The 19,568-nt window shown below is 32.4% G+C and overlaps 1 protein-coding gene across 1 annotated transcript in view; it reads right to left on the reverse strand.

Annotated features, from left to right (window-relative positions):
* Window positions 1–15,359, reverse strand: part of LOC139513556 (bifunctional 3'-5' exonuclease/ATP-dependent helicase WRN-like) — a 65,136-nt gene extending 49,777 nt beyond the window's left edge. Inside the window, exons 1-4 of the mRNA XM_071302180.1 lie at window positions 15,246–15,359; window positions 2,826–3,354; window positions 533–583; window positions 49–112 (exon numbers count right to left, since the gene is read on the reverse strand). Coding sequence (XP_071158281.1) covers window positions 49–112; window positions 533–583; window positions 2,826–3,326 — 616 coding nt within the window. The 5' untranslated portion in view covers window positions 3,327–3,354; window positions 15,246–15,359. The remainder of the gene's footprint in view (window positions 1–48; window positions 113–532; window positions 584–2,825; window positions 3,355–15,245) is intronic.
* Window positions 15,360–19,568: the final 4,209 nt, after the last annotated feature.

Genomic DNA, 19,568 nt, shown 5'->3' on the forward strand with positions numbered 1-19,568 from the left:
ACCATTTAGTGCAAAGAGTATAAAGTAAAGAGACATTTATATCAGTACCATCATCTTCATCTTCATCTTCATCATCCACATCTTCCTCTTCTGGTTCATCCACCTGTACTTCCTGTAAAAACAAAATTGGAGCATTTTATCAAATTGCCTAAAAAAAACAACTACATGTATCATCATAATTGATTATTTCTTTATACATGTTATATAATAAAATCGAGACAGCCAAGAAAATTTGGTATTATTTCAAGTAGATGTTTTCCACTCAAACTTTTGTTTGAAAATTTGTATTTGCAAATCTGACCCTGATAACTGATCAATTATCTTTATAACACTTGATTTTCTGATGTATAGAAAGGTTATTGATAGTTAAAATCAAGGTTCTACCCATGGTAAATGAAGTATTTATACATTGAGTAGTAGTTTAGCCTTATTAACATTTACAATATGTCATATCAAAGTTTATCATTTCTTTGGGGTTTTTTATCTCTCAAGTCAAGATTAATTTCTAAAAATTTGAAAACTAATTACATACCAATAAAACAGAATCATCAAAATCATCATCATCATCAAATTCGTCTTCTTTCTGAAATATTATAAAAAAAAATATTATAAGGTAATACACATTCATTTATTGCTTTGTTTTATATACAGAAGCAGGAAAGAAATATTTTAAGTTATTTGTTTGTTGATTAAGGGTCTTTCTTTCAATGATCTTTTACCATAAATAAAGATATTTAGGGAATACATCTAAACTTTGCGCTGTGGTACATACTTTTAATTAATTTATTTTGCTCTCAAAATATTTTTGCAATAATATACAACAATGTATATGAAATTTCAATAAAGTTTTGAAGTGGAACAATACTGCTGACAAGAAGATTTGTCAAATATACATGTTTTCGATATCACAAACTGGTCAAAACATTTACTAAATTTTATCACCGGTATAAGGAAATAATTCGTAAATATAACTCAACATGCAGACATCTTATACGTTCAGGTATTTCACATCCAAAATTTTATGGAAATATTCTTTATAAAGCACAAAAATGTCAGTATTCTGCTCAGAAACTAACAAAACCTTTAAATAGACTTATTAAAAGGGGATATAGTTACGATACTGTTGTCAGGTCATTAAAGATTGCATATTTTGGCTTTAACATTGATTCACTGATAGGGTCTTTGCATCGGAACTAAACACATTTATTTCTAAAAAAACAGTTGTTGGCATGACACGGGTTATGTTCTTCTCATATATTTTATGATAGTATGATACTAAACCCCTAACGGGAGGGATTGTACCTGATATTCATATGATGAAGACATAATCTTTCAATCAGTTTAATTGAGGTCTGGAGCTGGCATGTCAGTTAACTGCTAGTAGTCTGTTGTTATTTATGTATTATTGTCATTTTATTTATTTTCTTTTGTTACATCTTTTGACATCAGACTCGGACTTCTCTTGAACTGAATTTTAATGTGCGTATTGTTATTCTTTTACTTTTCTACATTGGCTAGAGGTATAGGGGGAGGGTTGAGATCTCATAAACATGTTTAACCCCGCCGCAATTTTGCGCCTGTCCCAAGTCAGGAGCCTCTGGCCTTTGTTAGTCTTGTATGATTTTAAATTTTAGTTTCTTGTGTATAATTCGGAGTTTAGTATGACGTCCATTATCACTGTACTATTATGCATATTTTAGGGGCCAGCTGAAGGACACCTACGGGTGCGGGAATTCTCGCTACATTGAAGACCCATTGGTTGCCTTCGGCTGTTGTTTGCTCTATGGTCGGGTGGTTGTCGCTTTGACATATTCACCATTTCCTTTCTCAATTTTATGTACATGTATATGCAACAGACAAAAAATAACAGAGCTTTTAAATTAAGGGCTGTTCCAAAACTAGTTTTGGTACACAAGAATAAGATCAACAAGGAAAATGAGGTAAGTGCTAAAAATTAAGAACAAGGAATATAAATGTATGCGTGACAGATCTTCGATACATTTGACTTCAATAACATTTATTCATATTCTTATCGACTATGGACATTTAACAGTCTGTCTTAGATACATTTTATTGTTTGTCACGTATGAATATACAATTGTGTATTGTAGAATGAAATGTGTTGATGGTTGACCAGAAAAGTATTTTGCTTATGTTGTGTTCATATCATGTATTTTTATATAGATTAGACCATTGGTGTACCAGTTTGAATGGTTTTACACTAGTTGTTTTGGGGGCCCTTTATAGCTAGCTGTTTGGTGTGAGCCAATGCTCTGTGTTGAAGGCAGTACCTTGACCTATAATGGTGTACATTATAAATTGTTACTTGGATGGAGAGCTGTCTCATTGGCACTCATACCACATCTTCCTATATCTACAAAAATGTATGTATTCAACATTTATATATACAAGAATTAAGCCTCAGATATAAAAAGGATTGATATGATTTTGAAATTTATTCATGTAATTTTTCGTACATAAATGACAGTGCGTCATAAGCCTCTAAAGGCTGGTTGGTATAAAAATTCATGTTTTATATTGACTGCATATGTTTGAAATTGTAATATATTTTATTTCATGTACATGTACCAAGTTTTACTATAAAATCTGCCTTAATAATCTCCTACATGTAGCAAGTGGATTTTTTGTACTATAACTTTACATAAATCATGTAAATACAGATGTATATTAAAATATAAAACTGAATACATGACGTACTTAAGTTAATGCCTACGACCACAATTTGTATATTTGGTATTAGATTGATACAATTCTTTGGTCAAAATCTGCTTAATAATTTTACAATCATTGATTATAAATCTTACATTTTTCACCACCTCTTTTGTGTTACTTTGTATTGCCGTTGATGTAGATGTGGCAGGTTCATCATCAATAGTGTAGTTATCAAAGTTCTCTAAATCATCTGTTGAATCAGAATCTCTTGTAGGATCACATGTTGTTGTCTGTTGTTGTCTTGATGGATCACATGTTGTTGTTTTTTGTTGTCTTGTTGGATCACAAGTTTTTGTTGTTACATTGCCTGATTCTGTTTTATCTGAAGCTGGATCCGAAAATAAACTCTCATCATTAGAAAAGCATTCAGTTTCCTCTTCAGTATTATCATTATTATTGTCCTTAATTACTGTTTTGAACAGACCTGATACTCTTTGTAGGAGATCTAAAGCTTCCTCTATATCACAACATGCATTAGTGTAAGCAATGGTATCTACATCATGAACATTGTTTTTAATTTTAGAACATAAATTTAACGTTTCACTTTTCACACTCTCAAGTTTTTTAAGTAAAATCCTTTGTTTCTTTTCCATCTTCTCAGGTCATTCTACAGTATTTTCACTAGAAAAAATGTATGACTTTGTTATTTTTAGCAATGATAAATACAGTAGACTGCACCTACTCAATAGATATCCTCAGTTTTATGGGCTATAGTAATAACATCATTAAATGAGGACTTCACATGAAATCAAACAGTAAGAGCTTGATAACTTAATTCTACAATATATCTATGATAAAATTGAGAATGGAAATGGGGAATGTGTCAAAGAGACAACAACCCGCCCAAATAAAAAACAACAGCAGAGGGTCACCAACAGGTCTTCAATGTAGCGAGAAATTCCCGCACCCGGAGGCGTCCTTCAGATCTATATTAAAGGGTAAAATATTGACATTTACAATGCTTACATGATTTTTGAATCACAACAGCCATCAACAATAAAATGCTAAATTTTGATCACTGAAACTGATCGCTGATACTGTGGATTCATTTATTTTCGTGGATTACATACCTGTCAACTTTCAAGATTTTGACCCTTTGACACGATTGTGATCGTGAAAAGACCTTTAAAACACGATTTTGTGAAAATCTACACGAAAAATTTCATTGTTCCCGATTTTGAACTGTGTCCAAGGGAAGACAATCGTGTTCAGCCAATCAAATTCAGTGTTCTTGTGATCAAATTATCAAAAATGTTTTCTCTCAAGATTATTCTAACATGCTAGATTTTGAACTTGTGTTGTATTCCTCATCTGTGTGTTAGTCAGAATTGTAAAACGTGAACTTCATATGGCAGGTGATTTTTCACCTTCAATGAGGTTCTTACACAGATTAAGAATAAAAACATGGCTGAATGACAAAATTCAATGATGCAGTACTACCATAAAGGGAATAAATAGCAGTTTATTCACTAATTTATTGACATTTAAAAACTTGCTTTAACATATGTGCTATTTATGTCATGTATGTATTCAACTACATTACCATTTCATTTAAAGTACAATGTACTATTCTTTATTTTTCACAAGGATCAAACAAACAGGTTTGGAACACCCCCCCCCCCCCCCCCCACATGAAAAGTATCCCTTAAATGAGTGACTGTCCCTAAGAAAAGGGGTCAGTTTACTTTTGTAAAAAAATAAATTAGAAAAATTTAAATTTTTTAACTTAAAAATGGGAAAATTCACTAGACATTATATTTCGAAATTTTTTTCTAATCATTTTGCTAATTGATGGGTCCAATTATTTTGAATAATAAATAAGATATACAGTAAGTCTAAGAACATTTCAAAATTATTGTACATGTGTTGAACATATACATGTAATATATAGATACAGGGTTTCCGCTGGCGGTCGCCATTTTCGCAATTTGCGAAAAAATAATAATTGTGGCGATTAAAATTCGTCATTGGCGAAAGAAATATATAAAACGATTTATTTTCAACCATCTTGTTTGTTTACTTCTTTTCGGATTTCTCGGTCTTTACCTGGTCAGACAATACTCGGAATTCACCTTGAACTTGTTAAGATTTTGACAGAAAATCAATAATCAGCTGATTGCATTTTATGCCTATGGACATCAAATGACTAATTAATAAAGGTTTTGATTGTAATGACAAAATGATATGGTTGAATGGCGTTCGTTACATGTCACTTAAAGGATCTATTAACCACTTTGCGACGCACGTGTTTGAAGCAAAATTTTGACGACTCTTCTCCTTCTTTTAATGATAGTCCAGAAAAGAAAACTTGCCTATGAAGGATAATGTTCAAAAGCAAGAAAGGTCTCTAATTTAAAACTTTATCATTTAACTTTGATATCGATAATTGATTGGAGTGGGTACTTTCAAGTCCTTTCAGTGACACGCATGTTTCAAGCATAGTTGTACTTACACATGTATTGACGATGGTCTAGAAAAGAAAACTGTCTTCATAAAGAAATTTATTCAAAAGGTTGGGAACAACCCCTCGAATAAAAATAACCCTTCAATGTTATGACTACACCTTACATGAGGGATCAATGTCAAGTGATAAAAAAACTTTTGTTTTGTTGTAAAAAACACTTCTTAGTACAAAAGGACACATGTTATTATTTTTTTTAAACTTTCCCAAAGAACTGTGACATTTTCAGGTAACCAAGACTATATTCCAGGATTTATATCTTCTTTAATTTCAAAAATAAGTGGTCCCCTTCTTTTAAAGTTGTTCAAATATAATCAATTTTCCCTATACAGTTCTTTTTTTTTTATAAGGTAAATGTTTAGTATTTTTATTTATTACAATACAGACCGTAAGAATAGTTTTAGAAAGTAATCTTAGAAAGCAATGGGGCAAAGTAATCTTATTTAGGTTTGAGGGAGGGGAATTCAAAAGAAAGATATATTTGTGTTACATGGCGAAAAAAATAATAAAGTGGCGAAAAATATATTGTTTTGGCGAAAGAGGTGGCGAAAAAAATAATTGACCCAGGGGAAACCCTGTATAGATAGATCATAAGATGTATACATTTGTAGTTCTTAGGGAAAATTTCTTCAGATAGTATCAATATGTGCTCATTTGTTAAAAAGTGGGTTTTAATGGCCTGATATTGAGGGGTTACTCCTAGGTGTTGTTCCTAACTTGATAAAGGTCCTTCTTTGTGCATAATTCTAAATTGGAAAAGCCAACAATCATTTAATATCTTTACACATGAAAATAAATCCTGGTCTTATAGATTCATGTTCATCTTTTCTACTGATATAATAACTAGAATCATTCAAATAAACCCAAGAAGAAGGCTTGTAAGCTCATTATACAAGTACATGTATGACACTTTTTCTAGACCACAAAACAGCACACACAAAATTCGTCGCAAAGAATTTGACCTTTGAAATTGTTGTCACGCACTAAAACGCCAATGGGCACTTTCGAAAAATGGCAGATATGGGATTAAGAAAATTTGCATGATCGTGGGTATTTAATTTCGTGGTTTTAACAAAGTACAAATATAAGCCAGAAAATTTGTTATTCGTTGAACATCTAATTTTGTGGTTTGCCTGTACCCACAAAAATTAGTATCCAATGAATAATAATGAATCCACAGTAACTTTTTAGTAATAATTTTTATAGGTCAGGAACACTGCCTTATATGGATATTCATAAATTAAAATACTAATTTTACGAAAAATTTAAAGGGGGAGGCATGAAGTCTTTATTTTAACTTTTATTGTAATTGATACACATTGTATTGTTTACTGTTTACTTGAGTTTGTATTCAGTAGCAATGCAATTGTTTGGATTTTATTCTAATAAAATATCTTACATTATCTAGTAGCTAATGCCCCCCCCCCCTTTAACATGTTTTTAAGTTCATCAGAAAATGTTTCACAAAAAAATCCATGAATCTACCTAATAAAAACATTTACATTGATTTTTAAACAAAATTATAGCTGGTAGAACTACAAAAATTAAATGGTTTTCATGTTTCTTCAGAAGATTTTTTCTGTTTGTACGGAAGGACCATTTTCCGTTACCTATTGTTAATTTTCTGTTTTTGGATGGTGATGTTATTTTGCCTTTGGTACCATCTTATACAGTCAGAGCTCTGACATAAACAAGTCAGAATAAAATGACTTCCATAGGTCAGATATAATTTGATGTAAGTGTTGTCTCCCTTCTTGCACTCAACAGACTATGACTTGTACAGGTCAGTTTATGTCAGACTTTAATTTATCATAAAATGACTTCCACAGGTCAGCTTTTGCACAAAATATTGTGACTTAATATCTTCATATTCTAATAAGATTTATGTCCCTTTTTAATGCATTTTGACTTAGAGAGGTCATTTTTGTTCTGACTTGAAGCAGTCATTACTACCACTTTGTTATCAATCTCCATAAAAATATATTGATTACTAGTTTCGAATCAAAGAGTTTAAACAGTGGGGCTCATCATACCTTCTTCTTTCCAGAATCTTAACATAATATATTTATCTCATCAAATTCAATCATTTCAAATTACAAACAAAAACCAGAGGAGAAAAAATGGATCATACAATTTTCTGTCAATATAAAAAGATTTACCAAATATAATATTGGATACATTTACTAGTACCATGACAATATTAATACTTCAAATCTTCCAAGGAAAAAATAAAGGATCTATTCTCATCTACTTTTAGCTAAATTTATCAAGAGCAAAACATTTATTATTTAAATATTTCATTGGGGTAAATACTGTTGTGCAAACTGACTCAAACAAGTCACACTATGTTCTGACTTTTAAGAGTCAGTCAAAACTAAACTTAGTTCAACCTTTAAGTCTAGTACTGTCATATTGATTTAAAAATGTATGGGAAAGCCAGATATAGGACAGAGGAAATAAGGTCCCCTAAAGTCACAATGAGGACTATAAAAAAAGTTATTTGGTATATTCAATATTTAAATGCATTTTTTTTTAAACAGGTCAAATCATGTTTTGACTTAAAACAGTCAGTCCAAAACTAAATTTATTGAAATTTTTAGAGTGGGGCACTGCCATGTGATATTAAATGAAAGTATGGGAACGTCAGAACATAGGAAATATATGTAAGATCCCCTTAAATAAATAACCAATTGACTTAATTGTTTCTAAACATTATCAAATAATAAATTCACAAATGGCAGATTCAGAAGCAGGGCTTAAAGGAAGTACACCTAGCTTTGATTGGAAAATTTGTTCTGCAATCTGAATTGAACAGGTCAATGCATGTTCAGACAAATTGACTTAAACAGGTCAAATGGGTATGTTCGGACAAATTGACTTAAACAGGTCAAATCATGTTCTGACTTTAAAAAATCAGTCAAAAACTAAATTTATGGAAATCTTTAAGTCAGGCATTGTCATACATGTATGATATTAATTTTATGTATGGAAAAGTCAGATAAAAGACACAGAAAATACATGCAAGATCCTCTAAAATAAATGATCATTTGATTAAATTGTTTCTTAAAAAACTTATTAATATATAAACTCAACAGTGGCAGATTCAGAAAGGGGCTAAGACTAAGAGGAAGAACACTAAGCTTTGATTGGAAAATTTGTTCTGCAAATGAATTGAACAGCTCAAATCATGTTCTGACTTAAAAGAGTCCGTCAAAAACTGGCTTGCAAAGTTCTGTAAAAGTTGGGCATTATCATGATTGTGATGTGATTGTTAGAATGTACGGATACAAGTAGGAAAAAAAAAATCACAAAAATTAAGTCACAATTATAAGAGTTATATAAAAGATAATTTGGTATATTTTTGATATCTTAATATTTCATTGAGGTAAATCCTGTTGTTCAAACTGACTTGAACAAGTCACATTATGTTCTGACTTCAAGGAGTCAGTAAAATACCATACTTTAATCAAGTATTGCAACTTTAAGTGTGGGATTGTCATATGCATTTAAGAATGTATAAGAAACTCAGATAAAAGACACCCAATAATAAAGTCACAAAAATGTGGACTATAAAAAAGTGTATTTGGTATACTAGTATTTTGAAATATTCAAATGTATTTTGTTAACAAATTTCTTCAAATTATCTTCAAATTATATTATATTTCTGTATTTTCATGCCTTTTTTTATTTTGGAACTTTCAGTTTTAAAAAACATTATTTTAAAAACCATTTGACTGAATTGTTTCTTAAAAAAAATAATGAATGAATTAACTCAACAGTAGCAGATTCAGATATGGAAGGGGCTTAAAGGAAGAAGACCTAGTTTGGATTGGACATTTCTTTTCTGTCAACTGACTTTAACAGGTCAAATCGTGTTCTGACTTCAAAGAGTCAGTCCGAACTTAACTTATTTCAACTTTTAAGTCTAGTATTTACAGATTGATTTAAAAATGTACGAAAAAGCCAGATAAAAGACAGAGGAAATAAGGTCCTCATACGGCGCAATAATGAAGACTATAAAAAAGTTTATTTTGCATATTCAATATTAAAATGGATTTTGTTTCAAACTGGTCAAATTATGTTCTGACTTCAAAGAGTCAGTCAAAAACTTCACTTCAGCTAATTATTACAACTTTTAAGTCTGGCATTGTCATAAAATTATATGCATTTAAAAATGTATGGGAAAATCAGATAAAAGGCTTAGAAGAAAAAGACCTAGTTTTGATTAGATTTAATTTTCTCTGTGAACTGACTTTAACAGGTCAAATCATGTTCTAACTTCAAAGAGTCAGTCCAAAGTCTAGGATTTTCATATTGATTTTAAAATGTATGGGGAAACCAGATAAAAGACTGATGAAATAAAGTCCCCTTAAGTCACAATAACTAGGACTATAAAAACAAGAGGCTCTCAAGAGCCTGAATCGCTCACCTGAATTTTTTTGGTTTAATCTCATATCAATGATTATTTTGGCTTTTCAATTTATTTAAATGTTCTTTGAATCGTCCTATTTTCTTCAAAAGCAAAAAAAAAATCATTTTCTCCTATGTTCTATTTTAGCCATAGGAGCTATGTTTCTTGACATACAAGGAAATGAAATATAAAATTTATACTAGATACTCTGAAACTCTAAAACTAATTTAGCCTAAGTTTGGCTGAAATTGATACAGCAGTTTCAAAGGAGAAGATTTTTTAAAGTAAGTCAACATGATGAACAAATTGTGAAAAAAGTCTTTAAAGGGCAATAACTCCTTAAGAGGTCAATTGACAATTTTGGTCAAATTGACTTATTTGTAGATCTTACTTTGCTTAACATTTTTGCTATTAACAGTTTATCTGTATCTATAATAATATTCAAGATAATGACCAAAAACTGCAAAATTTCCTTAAAATTACCAATTAAGTGGCAGCAACCCAACAATGGTTTGTTTGATTCATCTGAAAATTTCAGGGCTGATAGATCTTGACCTAATGAACATTTTTACCCCATGTCAGATTTGCTCTAAATGCTTTCGTTTTTGAGATATAAGCCAAAAACTGCATTTGACCCCTATGTTCTATTTTAAGTAACAGCGGCCATGTTTTTTGACGGATCAAAAATCGAAGCACACACTTTGTGCAGGATACTCTAAGGAACAATCATGCTAAGTTTCATTCAAATCCATTCAGTAGTTTCAGAGGAGAAGATGTTTGAAAAATTGTTAACGACGACGACGTCGTCGACGACGACGGACGCCAAGTGATGAGAAAAGCTCACATGGCCTTTTAGGCCAGGTGAGCTAAAAATGTATTTGGTATATTTTATATTCAAATGTATTTTGTTAACAAATTTCATCAAATTTATATCTTAAAAATTTATTTTATTTCTGTATTTTCATGACTTTTTTTCTGTTAAGTTAACATATAGAACTTTTGGTTGTAAAAAACATTATTCTAAAAACCATTTGACTGAATTGTTTCTCAAAAAAACTTATCAATTAATTAACTCAACAGTAGCAGATCAGATAAGGAGAAAAAAAAGGGGGGGGTGCTAAGATGAAAAAGCCTAGTTTTATCTGATTTTTTTTTCTTCTGTTAACTGACTTAAACAGGTCAAATCATGTTCTGTTAAAAAAATGTTGAGAAAATACTTAGAAAATCAGACTAAGTTTGGTGACTTTGTTGTCCTTCAAGAAGCGGTACATATAATACATAATATTTTCACTGTTTTTTTAAATACATGTAAAAGTTGAAAGATAACTATCTATTGGATGTTTTCTAAATAGGTTTTTTAGCAACATTTATAACTTTGTAATTTATGTTCAATTGTACACTTGTTAATCTTAATATATATATTTTTTGGAACCATATCTTGTCAGGGTTTCTTATGGTACTATATAGCATGACAAGAGCATTCATATTCTAAAATACTCTAAACATTAAAAGCAAGTCTGTATCTTCAGATCATTCTGAGTCCTTCTAGCCTTATTAAATTAAAGTCAGAACATTCAGATTTTTATAAGTCAGAACATTCAGACTTTTATAAGTCAGAACATACTGACTTCCAATGTTCTTCTTAGATGTGTAACTTCATAGGAAAACATATATGCCATGTAATTAATAAGAAGTGATTCATGTGAGAGGAAAATAATACTGAATAGACAACTCTGTTTGCTGAAACACTGATAAATATAATATGTAAAGGTGGTCTCTCAGCAGATAAAAATAATTGTAACAGCATCCAGGATGCTGTTACAACGTCTCTCAAACAAAGCTCCAATAATTTGTCATTCCAATGGTCGCCTGACATTGGGCAAGTTCCAGTACAAATTGGTTTGGTCTAGTAAAGTGATATGCATAAGTGACGCCTAGGGATTGACCCTGTATGTCATTCAAATCTTCTTGAAATGACGAACAGGACTATTATATGGTTTAGGGGTGGTGATCCAGACCATTTCAAAAAGGGGGATGGGGATGACCCCCATGGAAATTTCCCTCATTTCATTTGATTCGTTGTATTGTCCCATATAATAATATATAGACTTAAGGGCCGCTTACAAATTTACAAACATAAGGGGGTGGGGTGACCCAAAAGGACTTCTCCTTTATTTTATTTGATTCGTTTTAATGTCCCATACAATAATATATAGGGTTAAGGGGTGGGTTTCTCAACCGTTTACAAGTTTTCAAACATGAGGGGGTGGGGTGACCCCAAGTGACTTTATATTTTTATTTCATTTGATTTGTCTTGTTGTCCCTTACACTAATAAATATGGTTCAGGGGTGGGGATCTTGACAATTTACATGTTTTCACACAGGAGAGGTGGTGTGAGCCCCCGCCCCCAAACATCCCCCCCCCCCCCAAAACACCCCAAGGAACTTCCCCTATATTTCATTGGGTTTGTTTTATTTTCCCATACAAGAATATATATGGTTTAGGGATGGGGATCTCGACCGTTTACAAAATATAAGAACATTCGCAAATGGCAGGGGAGGGGGTAAACCCAGAGACTAGCCCGGTATATTTCATTCAAATCAATTTGATATTATAAAAAGGAATATATATATGGTTTACAGGTTGGGATCTCGACCATTTTCAAAATATAAGATCATTCTCAAATGACAAGGGGTGGGGCGACCCAAAGAGACTAGCCTGGTATATTTCATAATACATGTACTTTACAGAGAGAACAAATTCGAGTTTAGGGGCAGGGATCTCCACTGTTCACAAGTTATAAGAACATTGTCAAATGACAGGGGTAGGGTGATCCCTACATTTTATTTGTTTTTAATATCATATTCCATGTTCATAACTGAAAACCCGTTTTGTGAATCTCTTACTGTTCTCAAGTTAAAATCCTTTTTAAAACAAAAATGAAAAAAAAAATTTGGATTTTAGTTAAACCCTACCTTCCTTTTTTCTTTATTAAAATTATTCCTATTTTCATTTCATTTTTATTAATATCAATATTCAAAAGATCGTTTTTCTCATTGGGAGAAAAGAAAAAACAAATATATTTATAAGCCGCAAACTCGGAAAGGTCAATTCATGATTAAGTATAAAAATAGAAAAATCACGTGATGATGTTCAGTTCGAAGCTTTTACTTTTAAAATTGCACAGACTGGTAATAATGTTACTGCTGTTTAAGACAACACGAGTTGTCTCCCGAAAATAACAGTTCATTATCATAACAACATTTTCTGACCTGAACAAGTCAGAATTGTCAGACACCAGGTCATCTCAAAGGCCACGCGTCTGTATTTACAGGTCACGCGCCTTCATGAAACAGCAACAAAATCACTTGCAAAGACCTTCTTTACACGCAAAAAATATTAAAATGGCCATGAAAATACGGAGGTAATATGTATTACCTTCTGAAAATGACCACATTGACCTAGATTTTCACTAAACAAGAGGCTCTCAAGAGCCTGAATCGCTCACCTGAATTTTATTGGTTTAATCTCTCATCAATGATTATTTTGGCTTTTCAATTTATTTAAATGTTCTTTGAATCGTCCTATTTTCTTCAAAAGCAAAAAAAAATCATTTTCTCCTATGTTCTATTTTAGCCATAGGAGCTATGTTTCTTGACATACAAGGAAATGAAATATAAAATTTATACTAGATACTCTGAAACTCATTTAGCCTAAGTTTGGCTGAAATTGATACAGCAGTTTCATAAGAGAAGATTTTTTAAAGTAAGTCAACATGAAGAACAAATTGTGAAAAAAGTCTTTAAAGGGCAATAACTCCTAAAGAGGTCAATTGACAATTTTGGTCAAATCGACTTATTTGTAGATCTTACTTTGCTGATCATATTTGCTGTTTACAGTTTATCTTTATCTATAATAATATTCAAGATAATGACCAAAAACTGCAAAATTTCCTTAAAATTACCAATTAAGTGGCAGCAACCCAACAATTGGATGTTTGATTCATCTGAAAATTTCAGGGCTGATAGATATTGACCTAATGAACATTTTTACTCCATGTCAGAATTGCTCTTAATGCTTTTGTTTTTGAGATATAAGCCAAAAACTGCATTTGACCCCTATGTTCTATTTTAAGTAACGGCGGCCATGTTTTTTGACGGATCAAAAATCAAAGCACACACTTTGTGCAGGATAATCTAAGGAACAACCATGCTAAGTTTTAACCAAATCCATTCAGTAGTTTCAGAGGAGAAGATTTTTTAAAGTTAGCAAATATGATGAACAAATTGTGAAAAATTGTCATTAAAGGACAATAACCCCTTAAGGGGTCAATTGACAATTTTGGTCATATTAACTTATTTGTAGATCTTACTTTGCTGATCTTTTTTGCCGTTTACAGTTTATCTTTATCTATAATAATATTCAAGATAATGACCAAAAACTGCAAAATTTCCTTAAAATTACCAATTAAGTGGCAGCAACCCAACAATGGTTTGTTTGATTCATCTGAAAATTTCAGGGCTGATAGATCTTGACCTAATGAACATTTTTACCCCATGTCAGATTTGCTCTAAATGCTTTCGTTTTTGAGATATAAGCCAAAAACTGCATTTGACCCCTATGTTCTATTTTAAGTAACGGCGGCCATGTTTTTTGACGGATCAAAAATCGAAGCGCACATTTTGTGCAGGATATACTAAGGAACAATCATGTTAAGTTTCATTCAAATCCATTCAGTAGTTTCAGAGGAGAAGATGTTTGAAAAATTGTTAACGACGACGACGACGTCGACGACGACGACGTCGACGACGACGACGACGACGGACGCCAAGTGATGAGAAAAGCTCACATGGCCTTTTAGGCCAGGTGAGCTAAAAAACGTAAATAATCACTATATTTTCAATAACTTCTCGTTCCAGAAACTCCAAAAACAACAACTCTCAAACACGTGATCTGTCGCAAAAAACCACGTGATCGTATGTGTCTTAGATCGGCGGCAAATTCAAAATACTTCTGATTTGACGGACTCGATGGAAAACTACGCAAAACAAAAATTGACCCGTACAGGTCAGAATTTCAAAACATTTTCTGACTTGAAGAAGTCATTTTATTCTGACTTGTTTATGTCAGAGCTCTGACTGTTATAAATGGTGTTTGTATATTACAACTGGTTTGCTACATGTATGCTTGTGTTTGTTCATGTTCATATCTGGCTCCAGTTATGCTTCAGTGATTCCCTAGATAATGGACCAAAAATTTCCTACAAAAGGGGGGGGGGGGGGGGGCAGGCCCCACCTATGTCAGTGCACAAGATCATACTTTTCTCTGAATGTTTATGATGTCTTTACAATAAATCCATCGAATGTTGGATGTGTACTGAATAATAATTTATTGAGCATAAATTAGTCTTTTAGTTTTCTCATTTTTATTGTTTGTCATTTGTCATTTCAGATTATTTTAGTAGTATTGGCTTTGCTCATTGTTGATATAACGACACTCGCCCCATAATCTCCCACCTCAGGCTCAGGGCTAAAAACACAGATGTATATCATCTTTTGGCAGTGTTTGACTATAAATTATTATTTACTGTAATAGATTGAAAGTTGTAACTGAAACCTCTTTAGGATCAGCATTCTTACATATTTAGTGATGCGAACTCTTCAACTAATGACCTCAATATTTCTATTTCTACGTGAAATATCATATGTTTTCCCGCTTCCATTTTGTGTAGTTTCGGGACGCCTTGGATTTTATCCTATCAAACGTAGTAGGCAATAACCAAAAATAGACAAAGCAGAACAACGCACCAATTAAAATATTTCAACTTTAGAACTGGGTTCTCAATTTCATAAAAATACTATGTCAAATAATTTGTTTAAATCACGTTAAATTAAGGGAATTATTATAACTTTGATTGCTGTGTTCATGAAGCTATGGACATTTCCATAAGGGCCTTTACGGTCCCAGGGGCGGATCCAGCCATTTTAAAAAGGGGGGTCCCAGCTCAGGACAAAGTGGGTTTGGAGGGGGGGTCCAACTATATGTCAAAAAAAGGGGGTTTCAACCCCCGGATCCCCCCTTGGATCCGCCACTTCGTCCGGGTGAACACTGCATGATGAATGAACTATTTGCCACCGCCGGGACGTTAAACAAGCAAGCAACAACCAATCATGGCAATCACGAGGGTCTGGATGTGGGTTTTTCATTTTCATTCCTGAGACAACTTGTCTCTATTTTTTTTAACGTTCTCAGTTTTATTTTTTTTTAATTATTCGAGTTGAATGACCAGGCTAAGGATTCAAGTTGTATCGTTTATAGATCTAACTATACAAATCCTTGACCAGGTGTTTATTTTTATCATGAATTTTTCAAGTATTTTTTCATCGCTCATTATTCTCTTTTCATTACATCTTAGATATCCATTATTTTCTTTTCTTATTTTTACCTTTATTCTCTGTTCTTTAATTTTATAAATTTATCATGTTTCAGTTACAAAAAATAAAAGACCACTCAGGCAGTAAAAAATTACGTTGTTTTTTTTGTTTTTTTTTTTTTTGTTGTTTATTAAATTACGGGTTTTTTTTTTGGTTTTTGTTGTTTGTTTTTTTTTATTATCTCTGATGAAACTGACCAGGGACAGTCTATACTAAAGGCTAGTCTAAGTATATATTTATACTGTCCCTTATTAAACCGAGGTGTTTTATAGTAATATATATATGTTCCGGACCATATGAGTATTTGGACCATACGCGTATGGTCATGACCATATGGGTATATACTCATATGGTCCGACCATACGCGTATGGTCGGTATGGTCGGGGTAATTAACACTCTGTTACAGTTTACTTTTGATACTTCTAAACTCTTCATATGGTATGACCGTTCATTCAAAAGACGCTATCATACAGGTAATTTTATCGTTATATTATAATTAAAAGATAAGCTAAATAAAAATAAGAAGTTTCACATTGTTAATTTTACTTAAATTCATAAGAAACGAGTGACCGGTGAAAAATAATGTTCTTCCAATTCTTGAACCAACGCATACAAACATCATAAACTTAGTCTTCTGTACTCGAATTTATCATTTTTTTCGTGTAAATTTCGTATAATCGTCAATTTTTTTTTCAATTGGACAGTGTTGTAAAAATATTGGGGTTCGTGTTGTTTATTCTTTAGTTTTCTATGTTGTGTCATGTGTACAAATGTTTTTCTGTTTGTCTTTTTTCATTTTTAGCCATGGCGTTGTCAGTTTATTTAAGATTTACGAGTTTGACTGTCCCTTTGGTATCTTTCGTCCCTATTCTCTTACATAAGAAGTCACTGGAAAGTAGCATACTATTAGTTTATTTAAGTTGTGTTGTGAAGATGGTGTATTGCAGTCAACCATTTTACGATATTTGAGATCTAGAGCTTCTTAAAAACACTGTAGACATCAGAATTGCCAAAGACCTCGGTATCACTGTACGCAGCTGCAAAAAAGGCTTGTTTTTTCACTCGCAAACAAAATGTGTAATTGAAAAAGATCGTGCACAAAACTTGCAAATGCAAAAAAGCTATGATACCGTGTGGAAGTGAATGTCATCCAAGCCTACATGCACGAATGTAACTAGCGATGAAAACTACGTAGTTTTTGGATTATAAAATTAAAAAAAATTCATGTTTTAAACCATCACTGTTTTTTTAGATAAAGTTCTTGTATTATTGAAACGTTTATAATGTAATTTGGAAAAAAAATATACCTATATGGTCCAAATACTCATATGGTCCGGCCCGTTAATAACCAAACGAGTATTATACTCATATGGTCCGACCATACGCGTACGGTCGGACCATACGCGTATGGTCGGACCATATGAGTATACGCATATGGTCATGACCATACGCGTATGGTCCAAATACTCATATGGTCCGGAACATATATATACAACCCCTTGATGAAACTTACAAATAATGTATTTTTCCAACTGTGTTAAAGAAATGTGCATCAATGTATTCCGGTTACTTATTTCGGGTATCCCCCCCCCCCCATTAAAAAAACAGCAAAGCAAACACAACAGCATTATGAACTGACATGCACTATGTATCTAATACATGTTGTTAAATGTATACGTAGTGGGACACTTCAATTATAAATCGAAGTTGGTAGATATACCAATACGCCAAGAGAATTACGATTGTGTCTGTGTTGTAATATCACGGTGGGTATGGTTGTCCTGCGAGAGAATGTTCTGTGCTGGTGATTCGGTCCTGACGGGTGCTGGTGATCAATGAAAAAATGTAAACAAAGACGAAAATGATGATTTTTGACGTTTTCACTCATAAAAAATGGAAGAAAACAGTTGAGATTTTTCAATTTTGTTTCTTATGGGTTCATATGTAAACCATTAACAAGTTGACCCTCTAAACTGTTTCAGTAAGCGTAACACAAAAATGCTCATTTTCAGAAAATCTAGAACTGAAAAAATAAAACAAAAATGCTCATAGAGTCCGCTTTCTATACCACAATCCACACGACAAAACTATTTTGTGAAAAAACATTGCAATTTATTAAAATTTAGCATTTTCTCAATTTATTCATGTCCTGATACTGTGCTGGTGCGTCCTGTCATTGTGCTGGTGGGTCCTGATACGGTGCTGGTGATTTTGGATAAGAAGTTGGTCACATTTGAAACAAATGTTAAAAAATCAATAAAATTGGGCAGATAATTGTTGTCAATAGGATCTATGACTCCTATTATAGCTCTTGTGCATCCATTTGGCTGTTTAATATGTGTTTTCAAATGATCGTAACTTGTATTACATAATTACATAAAAGGGCAACATCTTTCGTCCAATATCAGATAACAATATATATAAAATTGAGAAAGGAAATGGTGAATATGTCAAAGCGACAACCATCCGACCATAGAGCAAACAACAGCCGAAGGCAACCAATGGGTCTTCAATGTAGCGAGAATTCCCGCACCCGTAGGTGTCCTTCAGCTGGCCCCTAAAATATGCATAATAGTACAGTGATAATGGACGTCATACTAAACTCCGAATTATACACAAGAAACTAAAATTTAAAATCATACAAGACTAACAAAGGCCAGAGGCTCCTGACTTGGGACAGGCGCAAAATTGCGGCGGGGTTAAACATGTTTATGAGATCTCAACCCTCCCCCTATACCTCTAGCCAATGTAGAAAAGTAAAAGAATAACAATACGCACATTAAAATTCAGTTTAAGAGAAGTCCGAGTCCGATGTCAAAAGATGTAACAAAAGAAAATAAATAAAATGACAATAATACATAAATAACAACAGACTACTAGCAGTTAACTGACATGCCAGCTCCAGACCTCAATTAAACTGATTGAAAGATTATGTCTTCATCATATGAATATCAGGTACAATCCCTCCCGTTAGGGGTTTAGTATCATACTATCATAAAATATATGAGAAGAACATAACCCGTGTCATGCCAACAACTGTTTTTTTTAGAAATAAATGTGTTTAGTTCCGATGCAAAGACCCTATCAGTGAATCAATGTTAAAGCCAAAATATGCAATCTTTAATGACCTGACAACAGTATCGTAACTATATCCCCTTTTAATAAGTCTATTTAAAGGTTTTGTTAGTTTCTGAGGAGAATACTGACATTTTTGTGCTTTATAAAGAATATTTCCATAAAATTTTGGATGTGAAATACCTGAACGTATAAGATGTCTGCATGTTGAGTTATATTTACGAATTATTTCCTTATACCGGTGATAAAATTTAGTAAATGTTTTGACCAGTTTGTGATATCGAAAACCCTGGTGTAATAATTTTTCAGTAATACATAAATTTCTCTCGTTAAAATCTAATACATTGTTACATACACGAGCGAATCGTACAAGTTGAGATATATAGTATCTAAAATAAGAATAGTTTTATTAAGATATAAAATGCCCCTTACATTGATGCTTCAACCATGAT

Source organism: Mytilus edulis, chromosome 2 (assembly GCF_963676685.1).
Source record: "Mytilus edulis chromosome 2, xbMytEdul2.2, whole genome shotgun sequence".
Classification (NCBI taxonomy): domain Eukaryota; kingdom Metazoa; phylum Mollusca; class Bivalvia; order Mytilida; family Mytilidae; genus Mytilus; species Mytilus edulis.